Consider the following 19,905-nt stretch of genomic DNA (forward strand, 5'->3'; position numbering starts at 1 on the left):
TTAATGATCTTAGTTCAGTTTACGCACGGCAGGTGTTCACTTTTCAAAGTATTATACGATAATAAACAAATACCTTGTTAGTAGTCTCGAAAAAGGAATGAATGAGCAATGACATTTAACTGCTTTCCTACCTAGTCCAGCATCTTTAACATACTCTGGCGCTTTCTAGCAAAGCACACAAAATGTCCAGACTTATGAAGTCACACATGCACAAGCAATGACGTATAGTAAGAATACATTGTTGATGCAATACCTGAGCATTGCTGCCTCCTATTTGACAGATTTGGTAGCGCAGTGGATAAATAAGTTCGACAGCTTTACTATAATTTTTATTTTCCACTTCCACTAGAGCTTGGCAGAGGGGTGAGCCCAAAGTCTTCGCAAGAGCATGTTCATAGTTATCACCGGGAGTTCTGAAAACAGGAAGTAAAAACTGCTTTACACATTTACATTTACTTCAAATAGCAGAATACATCACATATGTACATCTAAGTGCAGACTGAAATTAATTTGGTAGCAGCAGCAAGTAAATGCACCTTTTTTTTATTTTATTTTTTAAACTCTTTTTATTAATTTTATATAAACAATTACAGCATCCGGCATGTTGCAGATTATACCAGCTGTACAGGCATTTACATCTGTATTTACACTTGTGGCAGTACACCCTATCAGATCCCACCGCATCTCTTCTAAGTAAATGCACGTTGCCAAAAGCACAACTAGGGATAGAAGTCCTCTCCATAATACTGTAGTACTTTATTCAATCAAATATTCAGAGAACAAATAGCCATCTACAGTGTCAGCATGGCCAGCATGCAATAGCATTTCCTCTCTCATCACTACCATCAGTAAAAATGAACAATCAAAAAAAAGGTTTCTAGCAAAATCAGAAGGTGGTATTTTCAAAGTATTTCTTCAATTTTAAATCTCAACAAAGAAGCCCAAAAAAAGGGGGCATTTCAGAAATCAAGTTTGGGTTTCGCCTGCACAGCGCTTGCGATGTGCTCGTGAAATCTATTGTTTTTAATATAGCTTAAAATGGGCTTCTCCTATTAGTTCCCAAGGCCAAAGTACTCATCCCAATCCGCTTTAGTTGGAACTTTCTTTTCTTACATTAAGGCTGCACAGCATTTACTGTTTACAGATACTTTTCTTTCCCTGGCTGCACGCATTTACGAAATTTATCTTCTACTAAAGCTGTCCACACTCTTTAAGCCCCATTCACTGTCCAGACTTCAGGGACTGTTAACCTATAAAATAAGATCTCCACCAAGGGAAAAAAGCAGACAGCTTCTAACAGTATGTGGGAATGCTTTGCTTTTTAATTACTTTATTGTTTAATGCACATGCTTTAGCCATAGAATGTTTGTGGCATTTCCTATTCATGTATACCCCTCTCTTTGCACTTTGTAGGCATTATCGGATCGATTTTACTTCCATTGAGGTAATCACAACTGCAGTTAAAAGGGACTTGATTTAAATGGTGCAGCAGGTGCAGTGGCATCAGTGCCAAAAGTTGTCATAACTCCATTAAACACCTAATATTGCTATATTTTACTACTAAACAGGCAGTCATAAGTGCAGTTATCTAGCAGAAACTAGGGCCATGATTTCAATAGTGCAGGGTATGGGTTGAGAGACAGTGCAGGCCTACAGGATGCTGTGGAGCGCAGAGTGAGGCCACTCCCACCAATCCTGGCCTGCTCACATGCTGCACCAGGATTAGGCAAGGGAGTTTCCTGGTGTCCAGGCTGCAGTCACAATGAGGACTTCCAGAGAACCAGAGAACTGAAAGTGGGGCCCACAAGATACACATCCTGTGGACTCTGTGAAGATGCACAGGTTCCTCCTGTGAATGACAGGCAGGCTGTGAGTACATTACATGGTTTTAAATGTATGCTCCCCTTGGCCTGGCACCCTGTATGCCTAGCTCATACTGGCTACATGGGAAAGAACAAATCCACCTAACATGTCTCACACCAGAGCAGAGGCATGCCATCCTCACTGGAAAGCAACTCCACCTGAGCTCCACCTCCTTGGGAGCACCGTCCATGGACCAAGAAGCAGAACCTGACAAACGTGATCGAATCCTTCTAGCTATAGAGGACACCGGAACAGCCTGGCCCTGGATTCAAACTTATTGTCTGAAGACCAATGTAAACTGCGAGACAGGTTGAAGATCACTGAGGAGACCATAAAGGAACTTGTCCCACAGCATTCTGATACTTCTAGAGCCCTAAACGACCTCAATGAGAGGGGCGGACTGAAGACATAGGGGCAAGCAGAAGACGCAGAGGGGCATGCCAGGCTATAGGAGGCTGGCTTAGTATATGAGACACACGTATTTAAGTGAATCACCTTGCACTAATCCAGGGAACCCTTATGGTGATTTTAGTGGTCACAGAAAACCATTGAAAGCTCTCTAAGTGTTAGCTGTGGAGAGCAGCCTTCAGGCGTATCCAGAAGGAGTGTTAAGCAGCTTCTTTTACCAGATCTAATCATGTAGTGTAGGTTAAAAGAAAAAAAAACACACAATGTATATAGAAAAATATATCTATTAATTACACAAACCTCACTAACACATTGGTATATCTCCTACCTGGAGATATAAACACAAATACAAAATAAAACTTCAATTGCAAATATGGTAAGTAGCACAAAATACAGTGTTCTCCAGAGGGAGACAAACCCGTATACAAAAAATTGGAATGCGAACTGCGGCTGAAGTCAGGTCTTGGACCAGGAGACTCAGAGGAGCTGGAGATGCAAGGAATTACCCAAGGTAAATACCCAGAAACTCCATAGAGGCTGTGTGCAGAGGGGAAACACAGCCACGTACTCAATAAAAGTCAACAAGAAAGTCGAGGTTGCAGTTTTGAAGAAGGACCCCTCCTAGGGGACCCTGAAGAAACCCAGTGGAAGACAGAAGGTTGGAGAGTCACCCCACCCATGGATACCCCTGGAACCAGGATACCTACACCAGGGAAGCCGGGTGCATAGGTGCGAGGTGACGTCGGAAACCGCAGTAGACCACAATGGGGGACTTCAGAAAAGATGCCGCTGGCGAAGATTGTCAAGAGTCCAGTGGAGTCCAAGGGTGGATTCTTGAATAGGAGAAACTGCAAGTAGAGGTGACAGAGTCTATGCCACTCGGAGGTGACCAGTAGGCACGGAAGAACAATGCCCACCGATGTAGGAAGGTTCAGGAATGCGGAGGGTGACCTTGTCGCTGCAGCTGTGGGTACCAGGCGACGATGAGGAAGACCAGGAGCAGTGCACGAGCTGTCCTACATCCAAAGTCGAGAGCCAGGGGGTTGGTGTTGGGTGGGAGCACCAACAAGCCATGGCAGCTGCACCAGGCTTGGAAAGCGAAGGAGGAGCAACGTTGGGACAAGAAAGGTCCAAGGGACTCACCACAAGCAGGAGAATCAGAGCAGGCCTGAGCAAGCAGGGGAGCCCACTGAAGCAGCACTAAATGGCAAGGTGCCTTAGAGTAAACCTAGAAAGTGCCCCGAAATACTGTTTTAAAATTAATTCTGTTTAATATCTTACAAAGAACCTTTCTCACACCTAGCAAGTTATTTTGATAGGACAATGAGCTGCTATGATTATACTGAGGCACTGGCCCAGGTGAAGGCCCCGCTTGGGCGGTTCACAGCGGAGGGGCCAAGTGGGAAATCAATGGACCATGAGGCAGACAGAGCGACCTGAATTTTGCAGGTTTTACGGCGAAAGGAGGACAAAAAAGAAATGCTGCACAGCAAGATGTGGCGGATCAGTGTGGCCCAATCTGCCTGCAAAGGTGTAAGATCAGAGAGGTGTTATTAAGGCATTTTAAGGAGAGAGCGGTATGCCCTTTAGCAGCTTGGCATGAATGCTTATAGGTCCAAGGTTGTGGGTTTGAGGAAATGTCATGCTAAGCTGGTTGTTCAAGCTTGTAAAAGGGTGTATTATGTGTATTAGTGAAGCTGGGTTTCATTATCACACATTGTGTTAAGCGAATTGGACAGCAGACTGTCAAGAGAGGCATTTCAGGCTATTAATTTTGTCTGTAGTTTAATGTTCAGTGTCACCTGCCTGATGACTGTGGTGTGCCAAAGGCAATCATGCCTGTACCTGCCTGCAGCCAGCTGCTGCCATTCAATATGCCTGCAGGTGCTTTATGTGCAATGCCCGATGTGGTACCTAGATGGAGTGGGGTCTATAGACCCATCTCCCCCAGGTTGCTTCATGTGCCTGGCACCAATTACTGCCAGGGGCACAGGATAGGTCAGGAGTAGGGGGACTCAGAGAAAAGGTTATTTAGGAGCTGGGTCAGGAATTGCTAACTCCTTTCACCCCGGGGTGGGCAGGATAGAGAAGCAATTTGTATGCCCCCTCGCATTCATTTTGTGAGTTCTTTGTGGGGTAATTGTGTGGGAGAGTTTTACAGATGAAAGGTTTGGGTTATAATAGATTCATTTTCTTAAACACGCAGGTAGGGGGTTGAGTTGCCATAAATGGACAGGCTTCTGATGCGTAAGAGATGAGGAAGGAGCAGCTTAGGTGGCTGATGAGTCACATGCAGGCTTACGCACCCCTTGGGGGGTGCACAGGTGAGGGTCTGGGTCAGACGTTTGAGGATGTTGAGCATGGTATGGTGAAATATTTTGAGATGTTTTTTGTTCGTGTGGGTGAGATGTATGTAGCAAGGAATGGAGAGTCAGTTGTAAAGTAGAGAATTTTTTGGGGAGTATGAGTGAGTTTTAGGGATTGTTGGCACTTTGGGGGAGACTTAAGGGATGGATAAGGTAGGTGTATTATTTTTATTATTGAAGCTTGGTTATGATTTCATGTAATGTATTATGTGATTTGAACTGCAGACCAGTCCTATCCTGTCCTATTAATTGGTCTAAGGCGTGCTAAAGACAATCATGCCTGCACCAGATTAATTATACCTGCGGTGCTCCTTTTGCCTCAGCAACTGACATTAGCTAAAACAAATACAGTTAAATGCTGCCAAGCCCCTATTATGTTTGCTATTTTTCAGTCAGGTGCTCTCAGAGGATGCTACTGAGTTCTTAAAGAAGGAACATTTATATTATTGCTTTTGCCTTCAGAGGGTGGCATTCTATCACTTGGCACCTAGACCTGTTTGTTATACTATTAATTAGTATAATTAACAGTATTGTGTAATGTCAGGTCGACTGTTAAGCACCCTCACCGAATGGCTAATCTCTATCTTCAATACAATCTCCTATGGCTCATTTGGACAGCTGGAGACCGTCCAAACCAGAAAAGACTCACATGATTTTCTTAGGCTTGACGATAAGAAAGCAGTTGAAGTGGTTCATTGGCCCTTCTTAATGCAGGTGCTGACTAGATTTGGTTTTGGTCTCAAATTCCAGCCATGGATAAGCTTACTTTATAGAGACCTGTTGGAAACGGCCCTTTTTGCAGGGTTATCCCCAAACTTTTTGCTTCTTCCTCCTTTATTTTTTCTGACCCGTGGTTGTTGGCAATAGGACTCTGGGCACTTTACCCCTCCTGATCAGTGCTAAAGTGCATATGCTCTCCGTATAAATTGTTATATTGATTGATTATCCATGACTGGCATATTTGTTTCACCTGTTAGCCCCTAGTAAAGTGCACCGGGTGTGCCAGGGCTGGTGATTCAAATGCTACTAGTGGGCTGCAGCACTGATTGTGCCACCCACAGGAGTAGCCCTAAAATGATGTCTTAGGCCTGCTTGCAGTGCCCATGTGCAGTCCAGGACTGCCATGTCGACCTGGCCAGTGCACCCACTGACCAGGCCTTATCCTTCCCTTTCTGTACATGTCAGGCATCCCTATGGTGGCCCTAGGTACCTCTCTGGGCTGGGTGCAGTGTATCTGAAAGGTAGGGCATGTACTGAGGTGTGTAACATGCCCTGGTAGTGAATTACAGCCATTTTCGTTTTTCACTGCTGAGAGGCTATCTTGCCCATAGGACAGAATGGGGAGGCTGTTTACATGCCTATCTTCCCATAAGAACTTAAACTGGGTTTAGGCTTCAATCAGTAAGGCCAAGCCTCATAACATAAGTAACAACAAGTATGCCAGTACTGATGCTGAACTTTCTAACCACTTTTTTTATGTGGGAACATTTTGAAAGAAAACAAAATGAGCAAAGACCACTTTTTCCGTCTATTTAATCAATTAATTTTGACTGTTTTTCTTTTAATTCACCATAATTTGATGGTGACTTTATAAGAAACAATTTAAACACCTATCACAAATAAATGACTGTGAACATATAAAAAGCTTTCATCACTCATTTTTTACACACTTCATTCATTTCTACTCATTCATATCTACATTCACTCCCATACCATACTGAACAGTCTAAGAACAGACATACTCTCAACAGACAAACTTTCAATCATGTGACCACTTCTAAAACATATATTTTCAATAGGCCATAGGACAATGTTATACACCGTAAACAAAGTACAATGTGTTTGCAAGTGGTTCTTTAAGTTCATATGGCCAAAGAGATAAGGTCGACGCGTTTCAAGCCCCTTCTACAACCGGGGCTATCATCAGGACCTGGGAGCTAAAAAACAGAAAAGGGCTGATTTAGTCCTACTAGACTGCCACAGTCTCTAGTTGCACTTGAGCTATTGCCTATTTTATGTACCTTAAATTGGTGATCGATGGATCATCCACAAGACCTCTTGATTTCTAGGATCTAAGAAGATATAAACCAAAAACATAGTTTCAGCTACATACTGTTGCTTATTAAAGAAGAAAACCAGAAAACAACCAGTCACACTAGTGTCACTCTACTTGTATGCTTACGTGGAATTATGTGTTTCGGCTGTGACGATTCTGCTGTGATCTGTAAGTCGAAAGGATGGATATAAACGTCTGACCACCTTTAACTGTATTTCAATACTTGTTTGCAAAGAGTCTCTCAATTGCTTACTTGGTGCCTTTCTGTCAGGCGTGCACGACAAGCGTCTCCAGCATGAAACAATCTCTACGAAGGGGGGAGGAGGGGGGGGGGGAAGGAAAGAGGGAAAGATAAAATCAATTCGTCTTGCTTTTGCCTTTGGCCTATTGAAAATATATGTTTTAGAAGTGGTCATATGATTGAAAGTTTGTCTGTTGAGAGTATGTCTGTTCTTAGACTGTTCAGTATGGTATGGGAGTGAATGTAGATATGAATGAGTAGAAATGAATGAAGTGTGTAAAAAATGAGAGTGATGAAAGCTTTTTATATGTTCACAGTCATTTATTTGTGATAGGTGTTTAAATTGTTTCTTATAAAGTCACCACCAAATTATGGTGAATTAAAAGAAAAACAGTCAAAATGAATTGATTAAATAGACGGAAAAAGTGGTCTTTGCTCATTTTGTTTTCTTTCAAAATGTTCCCACATAAAAAAAGTGGTTAGAAAGTTCAGCATCAGTACTGGCATACTTGTTGTTACTTATCTTCCCATAAGGGCAAGATAGAAAATCCAAGTTTGGTATCTCTGCGTTCAGAATTTAATTATACATCTTTTTAGCAAGATGGTTTTTAAATTCACTGTGTGAGAATAGCACTTTTTAGAAAGTAGCTTTTCTCCTGTTTCACCTTCCTGTGTGCCTGTGTGCCGATTGGCTGACTGGTGTCATGTGATGGGCTAGGTGGCTCCAGGAGTCTGGATGAGTCAACAGCAGGGTGAATAGGGAGATCTGCTTTAGATGGGTGAGAGGAGTAGCTCCTGGGTTTGAGTAGGGCTGCCTCTGCCAGCACAATGCTGGCTCCACCCCCTGCTGGCCAGGCTGAGGACTCTGCCAGCACAAAGAAGGCTCCACCTCCTGCTGAGCGTCTAACGACCCTGCCCCTCACTCTGAAAGGAACCAGGTGCTCCAGAGCAGAGCACACCCAGGAACCGGTTTGAGCAGGGGAATCCCCTCACTGAAACAAAGAGAGACAAAGACTTGGAGGGGTATAAGAAGAGGGCCCCAGACACCTAAACTTTAGATCACTTTGGAACTAGGAAGGAACCTCTGCCAAGGAGAAAGCTGAAAAGAACTGAAGAGGAGAAGACTGCCTGCTTGCTGTTTTGCTTTGCTGCCAAGGAGAGGGGAAGGACTTTGCTGTGTCCCCTTCTTTTGGTTCTGATCTCCAAGGGCCCGAGAAGAGCTGGCTCCCTGTTAAGAAGTCCCAGGAACAAAAGGACTTCACCACCAGCTCCCCTGGAACTCTGCTGAAGGAGTTCTGACCTGCCTTGGAGTGCTTGCCCAGTCTTGGGGCCTCAGGAGGTCGTTTTGCTGTGTTTGGGAGCTGGGAAGCAGAAGCGTGAAAAAGAGTAACTGGTACCCAACGCATCATCCGATTGCGTATCGCCAGAACGAGAGTGCGAGGAGAATTTCATCGCGGCGTCATCGCAGCACCCGGAGTCCCCGCATCGCCGAGTGCGTCGAGCATCGATCTGGTGCGAGAAGATTCCTGACGCTGCGAGGGTCGTCGCAGAACCAGTTTGCGGGCCGCACCACTGCCGGTGCGTGAAAGTATCCAGTCGCTGCGTGTGTCGACACAGAGTCCCGTCCTGTGACGCATCGAGGGTTGCGGCGCCAGAAGTCCGCGCTGTGCCGCGCATCGCACCGAAGATCGTCGCATCGTACCTATGCGTGAAGCTTCCCCCTAAGAAACCTACGCAACGGAAGCCAAAGTCATCGCATCCTCCCCCTACAGATCGGAGCCGGCGCATCCACCTCTGCTGCGTGAAGCAGGGCTGCTGCAAAGCCTCCCAAAGATCTAAGGAGTATCGCATCGCCTTTGCCATCTTCCTTGTTATAGCTTTTGGGAACCTTATCGCAACTACAGGTACTGTTGGGCACAAGAGTGTTGCATTTTGTGCATTGAGAGTCGCATTGTGCAGGACACTGACTTTTACATCCTGGAGTACTTTCTGCAAACTCTTGAACTGACTTTAAAGTAACCTTTTTAATTGTATGTTGGTTTTTCTGTAGTATTTGGTCTTGTGAAGTTTTTAGTAAAGATACCTTATTTTTCTAAAACTGGTGTGGAGTAAATCTGTGGTGTTTTCACTGTGTTACTGTGAGTGTTGGTACAAATACTTTACACATTGCCTTTGATAGCCTAGACTGCTCATGCCAAGCTACCTAGAGGGTGAGCAGGGGTTATCTTAACAGTGTATCCCCCTTTCCCTGACTAGAAGCAAGGGTCCCTACTTGGACGGAGGTACCTACCCTGCCAACTAGAAACCCCCAGATCTAACAAGACCCAATAGGTAGGGTCAATGAGGTTCTGTCAAAGAAACTCAGCATTGGCTGGGGCAACAGACAGGGATGCCCCTTATTACCCCATCTGTTTGCCCTAGCCCTGGAACCCTTGGTCTGCTTGATTCGGGTACACCCCGCTATTAGTGGATTTCAGGCAGAGGGGGAATCGGAGAAGAGGATTTGCAAGTCTTTGACGAATAAAGTGTACACTCAGGATACTCAAACTGGGACAAATCTGGCCTCTGCAGTACAGGAACAATGCACGTCCTAGACACCCAGCCTCGAAGACTGCGCATAGAAAGAGAGGATTTCACATGCCAGGGCATTTTTGTCACCTTAGTTATAAAAAAACAAGACGTAGATAGAAATCTCCAGTGCATTATAGTGGAATTCCAGACCAATGTGGACCAGTGGCGGAAACTGCCACTGATGCTTTTGGATCAAGCAGCAATGTTCAAGATGAGCACCTTGCCCACATTTCTATAAATGCTCTAAAACAATTACTATCTAGGCGACTACTTCTCCAAGATAAAACAGGAGATCCGAAAATTGTTGTGAGATGGGGGATATCCCAGAGTAGCGCTACAGACCCTGCAAAGAAACCAACATGATGGAGCGATCTGTCTCCCTGATGTAAGGGCCTATTGCTGAGCCGCACAGTTAGTAGTCGTCAATGACTGGGGCCATACGCTGGGAAACCATCCCACTTACTCACTCGAATTCAATCAGTTCCACTCCAAATCACACCCACATTACTTACGGCGGTAGTGGTGTCAGGAAACACCTACTGGCACGGCAGGTGACTACTGAAGCCTGGAACAAGACCCAGAGTTACTTGGAGTGGGTAACCCGACACAACTGGGAGACCACGCGGTGGTTGGGCAAGAGGTTTATGAAAAACTGAGAGGCTTTAGTCTTGGGATCTTATTGGGATTTCTAAGTTGGGGAACCTGTAGGAGGAAGGAGAGTTTATTCCCTTTAGTTCCCTCCAATGTGAGTATTACCTCAATGCCAAGCAATACTATAAGTACATACAATTAAAGCATGTATGGCAAGCTGAGGGAATAGACACGACTGAAATCCCAGAATTCGCCCCCATGGAAGGGAGACTGCTCCTGGGAGAAATACCGGAGAGGGCACAAAGGTAGAAATGGGAAAAGGACTTGGACGACAAACAAAACAGACTGGGAAGTGGCCAAGATGCATCCGACAGAAGTGGCTATTAAATCACAGCTGTGGTTAGTGCGATACAAGATTCTCCATAGGGTCTATTACAACCAGGCCTAATTGCACTAATCTGGAAGAGCCGAGACAACAAATTGCCCGAGGTACAGGAACCAGGGTGGCACATTCTTCCACACGTTGTGGAACTGCCTCACTATTAATGTACATTGGAGAAACATAATAGACAAACTGGTCACTATCCTCTGAGCACCCATCCAGACAGATCTTAAGTACATCCTCCTTGGTATTCCCACAGAGGTAGACCTCTCGAGAGCCCAGCTCCTTTTCAGCAATTTAAGTTAAGCAGTGGCAAAGAGACTCAGCCGACCACTGGGGATAACCTGAGCCACCCACCATGGAGGAATGGAGAGTAGGGATGGACCTCTACATGACTGTGGAAAAAATCATGTACAAGTCTAGAGGTTTGCGAAGATCTGAGGCCCATGGCGAAATTATTATGGAATGGATGCGGTTGATGGAGAAACTGTGCTCACACTGGAATGATTATCGTCTTACCAATGTGACTCTGTATATGACTATAAGTAATTTGCCACTTGCGGAACTGAGCCTGGCTATTGTAGGGGGCAGTAGCCCGCAACCAATGACACGGCAGTTTAAAAGAGAGAATCATCCTTATACCTTGTATTATGGCACACTGACATGGGGGGGAAGGGGGGGGGGGGCGTTTATGCATATAAGAGCGCTGATGGGTACAGATTCTCTGGATGACAGCAAATAGGATTGTGTACCGCATTGATTTCTGGCAATCGGATATGTTCATCAGCACGAGGGTAATTACTGCAAGGTGTTTGTAACTGAAAATATGCAATAAAAATGTTTTTGCAAAAAAAAAAAAAAAAAAAAAAAAAAAGGTTATTTGCCACTTGCCAGATTACCTACCTGAGATGTACACTGGCTCCATCATTCTGCCTTGTACACTTGCTGTTTACTATCAATTCATTATGACCACTTGTTATGGTTTGAAAAATAAAATGATTCCCCCCACCCAAAAAAAGAAAAGCAATAACACTCTGTATCCCCACTAGCACTATTTCAGCAGTACAAAACAGATGGCAGCCCTAAAAACAATGAGCCTAAGCACCGATAGTACTGGCCATCTTTCATCGCAGACCTTGCAATTGAAGACCTGCGTGTTGGCCAAAAAGACTGAGCATGCAGCCACCACTTGAGAGTGACACAACTACTCCCAGAGATGAAGCGGTGTATCTTACCTCGTCAGGAGCCTACTGAGGTCAAAGGGCTCAGCATCAGCCTTATGTGAGCTCAAGAGCAGATGTGGCCTCCGACGTGGCCCGACAAGACAACTGTGGACACAATGGAAAGGGCAGATCACTTGAGACAGTGAGTTGGCAGCCAGAGCCCCATGTGTTCATTGGCAGTCCCCAAAAAGTGTTGGGAGTGCCGTCCAGAAAAGTAACTACTGTGCATATGGATTCGGTGCACAGTTGTGACGAGTGCAGCGTATGTAACCGTGGACCAGGGCAGCAGGACTAAAGGGCCTCGTGACTCACACAGGGTGCGTGACAGAAGGCCGCCTTATACCTGCAACACAAACACAACAACCAGTGGCAGGATCACTGTACAATACCACTATTGTGAGCTGATCAAAATGAAAGCTACTTACGCCCTCTAGAAACCCACAAGTCTCTACTGGTTATTAGAGAAACAACAGAAAAACGGAGGCCATACAAGGCAGCTTCTAGCAGATCAGGGTCACTGTGAGGAGGAGGCACTACATTTCTTTGAACAGAACTTCCTTAGCCAAGCACTGTACAGATACAGAAGTGACCCTTATACCACCAGCATAGCAGTTGGGAGATGCCGGAGTGGACAATCAATCAGTGTTAGCAGTCATTTAAGACAGGGCGGGGCAAGGTGACAGACTGAAGAGTTCCACCAGGTAGTCTCACAAACATGTAGGAGCTGCTCTGCCGCAGATATGCCTCTGTAGGAGACTCTGCAACAGTTTTTGAAAGAGTAAAGGAAAGTGAGCACTATTAGTGCTGACCTGAAGACATGCAAGAGGGAGCTCTAGAAAACATAAGAGAGTCAGGGAATCAAATTGCAGATATGGAAAAGCTTCAAGAGCTGCACCCTGTATTTATTTATTCATTTTTGAGATTTATATAGCGCTAGCTAGACTCAAAGATATCAAAGTGCTTTATTTCTTATGTGAATAAATGCACTTAGGATTTGTGTGGGTCACAAACCAAGAACAAAGGAGTATAAAACATACCCCAAAAAATCATACTGCTTTAAGGTAGTTAAAACAGTCAAATACGTCTATAACATTACAGCATTTAGGCAATGCAGTTGGTGACAGAATGGAGACTGAGTGAGTCAAGGCGACCACATGGGCGTTGGATCTTTGGGAAACATAGCTCTCAGTTAGAGAGCATGTTGAAGTAGTTGTTAAGGAGAAGGGATCGGAGTTCTCGTCTGAAGCCAGAGAAGGAGGGGTTACAGCGGAGGTCCTTAGGTACCAAGTTCCAAATCCTAGGAGCATTCCCTGAGAAAAGAGCATGCCTGAGATGATTTTTTCTTCATCATTGGTGGTATGAGAATAAGTGAATAGGATATTCTCAGTACCCGCCTTTTTCTGCTCTCGATTGTTTGGCTTCCAGGTATTTGGGGTTCTTTGTATGAAGGGCTTTGTGAACGATTCAAGCTGTCTTGAAGGTGCATCTTCCATTAATTGGTAGCCAATTGAGACTTTTGAAGGCAGGTGAGATGTGATCAAACCGTTTGATTCCTGTGCGGAGTCTGGCAGCCCCATTAAGAATAGGTCTTAGGGGCACAAGGTGGCTTTCAGAGTTCCAGTGATGATGGCGTTGTCATAGTCAAGTTTCGAGAGCACCATTAGTTCTGAGCTGAAGACATGCCAGAGGGAGCTCTAGAAAAACATAAGAGTCTGGGAATCGAATTGCAGATTTGAAACGCTCCAAGAGCTGCACCATGTAGGCAATACAATTCTAGCACTAGAAGACCAAAACAGCGATTTGATGTTGAAGCACAAAGACAATGGAAATCGCCTACGTCATAATAACTTACAAATTAGATGTTTAGCTTAAGGGGCTAATAGCAGAACATACAAACAAAATTCAAGTCTCTCCTGCAACATATCTGCAAATGGCCAGCGGATCCACCAATCCCCCTAGATCACACAGAGTGGCAGGGGCAAGATTGCTAAAGGAAGCACTGCCGGATATTCCCACCCATGCAAATATCTATGACGAAAAGGAGGAGTTTATGAACATTGTTCTCAAGACATAATCCAGAACCTCGGAGTGCCAGAAAAGACAGCTGTATCACAATAAGATTACATCAACCCTGAAGTGGAGACATGACTTTTGCCAAGACAGTGACCAAACACTTTCGCCAATCTGACACACAGTACCAATGTGGACACACATTCATGCTCACATTCATTTGGAAAGGACAAAAGCTCCTAGACAAAACCACAGATTAGGAGTGTGTCAAATTACACCTGCTAAACGAGGAAAGACAAGTTAGGTGTAGTGGAGAAAGACAAGGAGTACAAGACAGCTGATGGGCATGGAGGAAACTTCATAGAAATCTTCAAGGTAGGACTCCCTTGCCTGAGGAAATATGGAAGACCAAGACTGAAGTCCTCCAGCAAATGCAAAAGAAGAACAAATGAAGTTATGGAAAGGCTATGGAGAATCCTGACAGAAGACAAAGCAATTGCAGATTTCTACAAAATATATACAATGACAAACCGATATTGGCACACAACACCAAGGCCTAACCTCAAACAAACATGGAAAGGAGGTAGACCACCTAACTGCGTGGGGTCAATTAATTGAACTCATCACACAAGCCTAGGCTCATGATGGGGAAGTCTTCATCCTCCCCAGCCCCCGCAAGAACAAGACACTTTCCATGAGTTTGGTCATCAATACTATTTTAGATGCAGTGGTGATCCTCAAGCTAGGCAAGGATCATGCCTGCTGTATCTCTTCTAGACTCACTTCTCTTCTCAACGCGGATATTACAATTTTTAGGGGCCTAATGGCTGCAAGAGTAAGCCCTAGCCTTCCAAATATACCCTGACCAATCACGTTTTATATTAGACTGCCAGTATAGTGACAAAACCAAAAAGATCTTTAACATACTGGAAAGTATCCACAGAATGAAACATATTACCCTTCTGTTCTTGCTGTACCGCGAATAAGACGTTTGACAGAATAAGCTCAGAATACATGGATCAGGTAATACACACCATTAGATTTAGAATGTGTTTTGTGATATGGATCCTGGCAAGCTATCAAGCACCCAGGGCTTACATTAGGGTAAATGGGACTTTCTATGCACACATTAGTACTAAGCGGGTCAGCAATCTCGGATGCCTATTGCCGCTCCTTCTTACCTTACGCTCAGGCCCGTAACCAGAAAAATATGTCTGGGGGGGCATGGCCCCAATTAATGACCCTACATGGAAGAATAGCTTTAGTAGTCTCTTCCGAATATTTGTAGGGAAAATGGTACAACAATAAAATACTGAATGCACACAAGTCTGTCTTTTTTTAAATAATTGGTAACAATGGGAAGACCAGATAGTTCCACTGGCAGGCCGTCCAAAAAAATCATAAAAGTTCATCAGTACATGCTGACTACCATCCATTATGAGAGTACTTCACCTGTGGCTGTTTGGGGTCAGATTTCTGAAGTGCGCAAACCTGTGTGCATTTTAGACTACAATAAGCACATGGGTGGTGTTGATAGAGTAGATCAGAGGTTGGAACCTTACACTGCTATTCGTAAGGCTTACCTTTGGTATAAGAAGTTGGCCATCCATCTCTTTAATTTAGCAACTTTCAATGCTTTTGTTGTGTTCAAGGAGTGTTCTCCTGCATCAAAGTTGACTTTTGTTCAGTTTCAGAAATCTGTGATAGGCAGCCTTGTTGTGGTGGAACAGGCAAGTGTTCCTAGAGTTGGAGTGGTGGAGGATGTGGCTCGATTGAAATATCGCCACTTTCCTGATTACATTCCTCCCACAACCTCAAAATACTTTCCCACTAGGAGATGTAGAGTCTGTTGGCGACGAGGTACGCGGAAGGAGACTCGTATGTACTGCCCAGAGTGTCCTTCTAACCCTGGGCTGTGTGTCCCTGCTTGTTTTAGAGCGTACCACACGCAAAAGAATTTTAGGGAGCACCCATGAGTGGTAAAGTGAACTGCCTGGTCTGTATTCTTTAAAACATTTGATTCTGTTTCAAGGTTGGCATTAGTGCAATGTATTTAGTTTCAGAATTTGTGTTAGTAGATTTGTATCCATTTGCAATTTGTTTGTGTTTTTATTTTTGTCTAAAAAAAATCCTAAATGTGATGGCGGTATGCGTGGACTGGCGCTTGGCTGGCGGTGTGCGTGGATGGGCGATTGGCTGGCGGTGTGCCTGGACTGGCGCTTGACTGGTAGAGCGTGTGGACTGGCGCTTGGCTGGTGGTGTGCGTGGACTGGCGCTTGGCTGGTGGTGTGCGTGGACTGGCGCTTGGCTGGCGGTGTGCGAGGATTGGCGCTTGGCTGGCGGTGTGCGAGGATTGGCGCTTGGCTGGCGGTGTGCGTGGATTGGCACTTGGCTGGCGGTGTGCGTGGATTGGTGCTTGGCTGGCTGTGTGCGTGGACTGGTGTTTGGCTAGCGGTGTGCGTGGACTGGCGCTCGGCTGGCAGTGTGTGAGTAGTGACTTGCTGCTGGTCACTACACACACTGCTAGCTGAGTGCCACTCCACGCAATCCATCAGCTTGTGTGGTTGCTGTGTCAGGAATGCGGGCGTGTCAAAGTGATGGGCCCTTGAATGGCGCTGTCTGCTGGTGTGAGTGTTGTAATGTGATGGGCCCGCGTCTGGCGGTGTGAATGGTTTTGTATGTGTCACACGTATGAAAGGTGTATGAATGGCCTGTAAAGAGGTTGTGAGTCAATGGTTCAGTTTCTCACCCTTTCAATTATTAACAGTGCATTTCATGATTGTGAGATAACTTGCTAATACAATTGTATATACTGAACCATCATTCACCCTCGTGCCAAATCTAACCAGTATGTGTGTGTGCTTGAGGATTAGATGGCTGTGCTGTAATATTTGTTTTTCTGTAGCAGAGCGTACCTTGTCTCTTTTTGTGAATGTTGTAATGTGTTGTTTTTGTGCCTGGTGGTGTGAATGGTCTTGTGTGTATCACGGTTGAAAGGTGTGTGAATGGCCTGTAAAGTGGTTGGTGCCTTGCCGTGGCTTTACAGCTCACGAGCTGTGAGTCACTAGTTCGGTTTTTTGTCCATTGAGATAGGCAATTTTGATGTCGCCTCACTACGTTTTGGGCCCTTGGCTGTCGCAGGTACTTGGGCCTCCCACACAAATGAGGCACCATTTTTACCGGGAGACCTGGGGGAACGCTGGGTGGTGGGAAATTTGTGTGAGCCCGGTGATGCCACAACTTTCCCACACAAAAATGTGGGAAAAAAGTGATTTTTTCAGCTAAAATTGAGGTTTGCAGGGGATTCTGGGTAAGGAAACGTTGGGGGATCCACGCAAGCCATACCTCCCTGGAAGCCCCCAGGTGTCTAGTTTTCAGAAATGTGTGAGTTTTGTAGGTTTCCCTAGGTGCCGGCAGAGCTAGGGTTCACAAACTACAGCTAGGCACTTTGCCAAAAAAGGGTAATTTTTCACTGCGAAATTGAGGTGTGACCACGTTGCGTTTTGCGCCGTTTCCTGTCGCGGACACTAGGCCGACCCACACAAGTAAGGTACCATTTTTCTCGGAAGACTTTGGGGAACGCAGGGTGGGTGGAAAATTGTGGATCCGCGCAGATTCCAGAACTATCCACCACAGAAATGTGGGGAAAATGTGTTTTTTTGACAATTTTTTAGGTTTGCAAGGGATTCTGGGTAACAAAACCTAGTGGGAGGCAGTCAAGTCTCCCCATCCTGGATTCCCCTGGGTGTCTAGTTTTAAAAAATGTATAGGTTTGCTAGGTTTCTCTAGGTGCCGGCAGAGCTAAGGTTAAAAAACTACAGCTAGGCCCTTTGCCAAAAAAGAGTCACGTTTCCCTGCGAAATTGAGGTGTGACAATATTGCGTTTTGCACCGTTTCTTGTCGCAGGCACTAGGCCGACCCGCACAAGTGAGGTACCATTTTTCTCGTAAGACTTTGTGGAACGCGGGGTGGGTGGAAATTTGTGGATCCACGCAGATTCCAGAACTTTCCACCACAAAAATGTGGGGAAAATGTGTTTTTTTTGTAAAGTTTTTAGGTATGCAAGGGATTCTGGGTAACAGAACCTGGTGGGAGGCAGTCAAGACACCACATTCTGGATTGCCCGGGGTGTCTAGTTTTCAAAAATGTATATGTTTGCTAGGTTTCCCTAGTTGCCGGCAGAGCTAAGGTTAAAAAACTACAGCTAGAAACTTCGCAAAAAAAGGGTAAATTTTCATTGTGAAAACGTGGTTTGTTCACGTTGGGTTTTGAGCCATTTCCTGTCGTGGGCACTATGCCTACCCACACAAGTGAGGTACCATTTTTATCGGGAGACTTAGGGTAATTCAGATTTGTGAAGCAACTGTTATTACCTATTGATTTTTGATGCATTTCTGCCTTCCAAATGAAAGACATTGTGTAAAAAAGAAGTTATTTTGAAAAATGACCGATAATTCTCATGCTAGTATGAGTATTCCCAATTTCAAAAATGTGCAAATATGTACTGTTTCTAAACTCTATAATAATTTGTTCCCATTTCAGAAATACATAGGTGTCTTTCATACCGATTTTTCCATGTATACATTTTCCCACAATAATTGCTATATACCCGGAACATAATAAAAAACCATTGCAAATTGCTGCTCAGTTTTTGACTCTGGGTTTGTCAGGTTCTTGGTGAATCTACAAGTCCTATATATCCCCACAACCAGGAAGGTCCAGCGGATGTAACGGTATATTGCTTTCAAAGAGCTGTCATAATTAGAAGAACTTACAGGTGAAAACGTTGACGCAAAAGGCTGTTTTTTTCAACAAATTTAAAAATTTTCCTATATTCAACTGTTCAGAATTTTATCTACTTTTCTGAAATGTATAGCTTTCCAGGATCCATTATTGCTTTCACACCCATTTCTACCATTAACTGAAAGGAGGTTGAAAGCACAAAAAATAGCAAAAATAGGCTATGTCCCAGAAAAATGCCAAAACTGTGTAAAAAATGTTGGTTTTCTGACAAAGTCTGTCATTCCCTAAAAGCAGGGAAAATGGTGATTTCAGCCCAACAAACCCTTTTTTGATACCATTTGCAGAGAAAAACCCAGACGCTTTCATTTGCAGCCCGTTTTTCCAATTTTTCCCCAAACAAACAAAATTTTGCTGTATTTTTTTGGCCAATTTCTGGGACCCCTCCAGGAAAATCCACAAACCCTGGGTACCTTTAAAATCCCCATGATGTTGGAAGAAAAGGATGCAAATTTGGCGTGGATACCTTATGTGGTCAAAACGTTACAGGGGCCTAAGCGCGCACTACCCCAAATAGCCCAAAAAAGGCTTAGCACATGGGGGGAAAAGGCCTAGCAGCGAAGGGGTTAAGCTAGTAAGCATGGGTAAGGATGAGTTCAGCAAACAAAAGGAGATTATGGATGGAGCTCTGAAACTTTTCAGACACTCACCTCCAGTCACAGATATGGGTTGAATCCATCATTATTCTTTAGCTCACTTTGCCACCTCAGTTCAGACCCAGCTATATGCAAATCAGTCTTGACCCTGTGCCTCATTGGAACAGTCAAGCCCGAACTGCCAAGCCAGGTCTTCCCTGAACCAAAAACAAGCATCCTGGGACCGGTTTCTGGGTAACACCCTTCATCAGCCAGGCTAGCTTGAATCCAGTGGCAATGGCTGGATCCAAACTGGAATGGCCTGGTGAGCAAAAAACCGATTAATTTAGGCCCAGATCTCTGTAATGGGAAAAATGTATGACATTGTTCTGAATTCTATCCATCGTTTTTTTTGCATTGGTCACCCCAAGTGGGACGGTATGCCCGGACGTGGGACCGTGCTCCCCATGGCACTGGAGTCAAGCTATCCTGGCTGATGAGGGGTGAAACCCCGAAACCTGTCCTAGGATGCTTTTTTCCGGTCCAGGGAGGACCTGGCTTGGCAGTTCGGGCTGGACTGTTCCAAGTGGGTGCAGGGTCAAGGCTGATTTGCATACGGCTGGGTCCAAGAATGGCATGGTGAGCAAAAAAACAATGGATTTAGGCCCAGATCTCTGTACTGGGGAGAATGCATGACATTGTTCTGCATTCTGTCCATCAGTTGTTCTTTTTGCATTTGTCCCCCGATTGGGATGGGTATGCCCAGACGTGGGTCCCGTGCTCCCCATGCCACTGAAGTCAAGCTATCCTGGCTGATGA

At 44.9% G+C, this 19,905-nt stretch overlaps 1 protein-coding gene across 2 annotated transcripts in view; it reads right to left on the reverse strand.

Moving 5' to 3' along the window:
• TTC38 (tetratricopeptide repeat domain 38) overlaps positions 1-19,905 on the reverse strand; it is a 508,844-nt gene that overhangs the window by 90,997 nt on the left and 397,942 nt on the right. For both annotated transcript variants that reach the window (XM_085652408.1, XM_085652407.1), the window contains one exon: positions 254-413. In XM_085652408.1, coding sequence (XP_085508534.1) covers positions 254-413 — 160 coding nt within the window. The remainder of the gene's footprint in view (positions 1-253; positions 414-19,905) is intronic.

This window comes from Triturus cristatus, chromosome 4_1, assembly GCF_964204655.1.
Source record: "Triturus cristatus chromosome 4_1, aTriCri1.1, whole genome shotgun sequence".
In the NCBI taxonomy this organism is placed as follows: domain Eukaryota; kingdom Metazoa; phylum Chordata; class Amphibia; order Caudata; family Salamandridae; genus Triturus; species Triturus cristatus.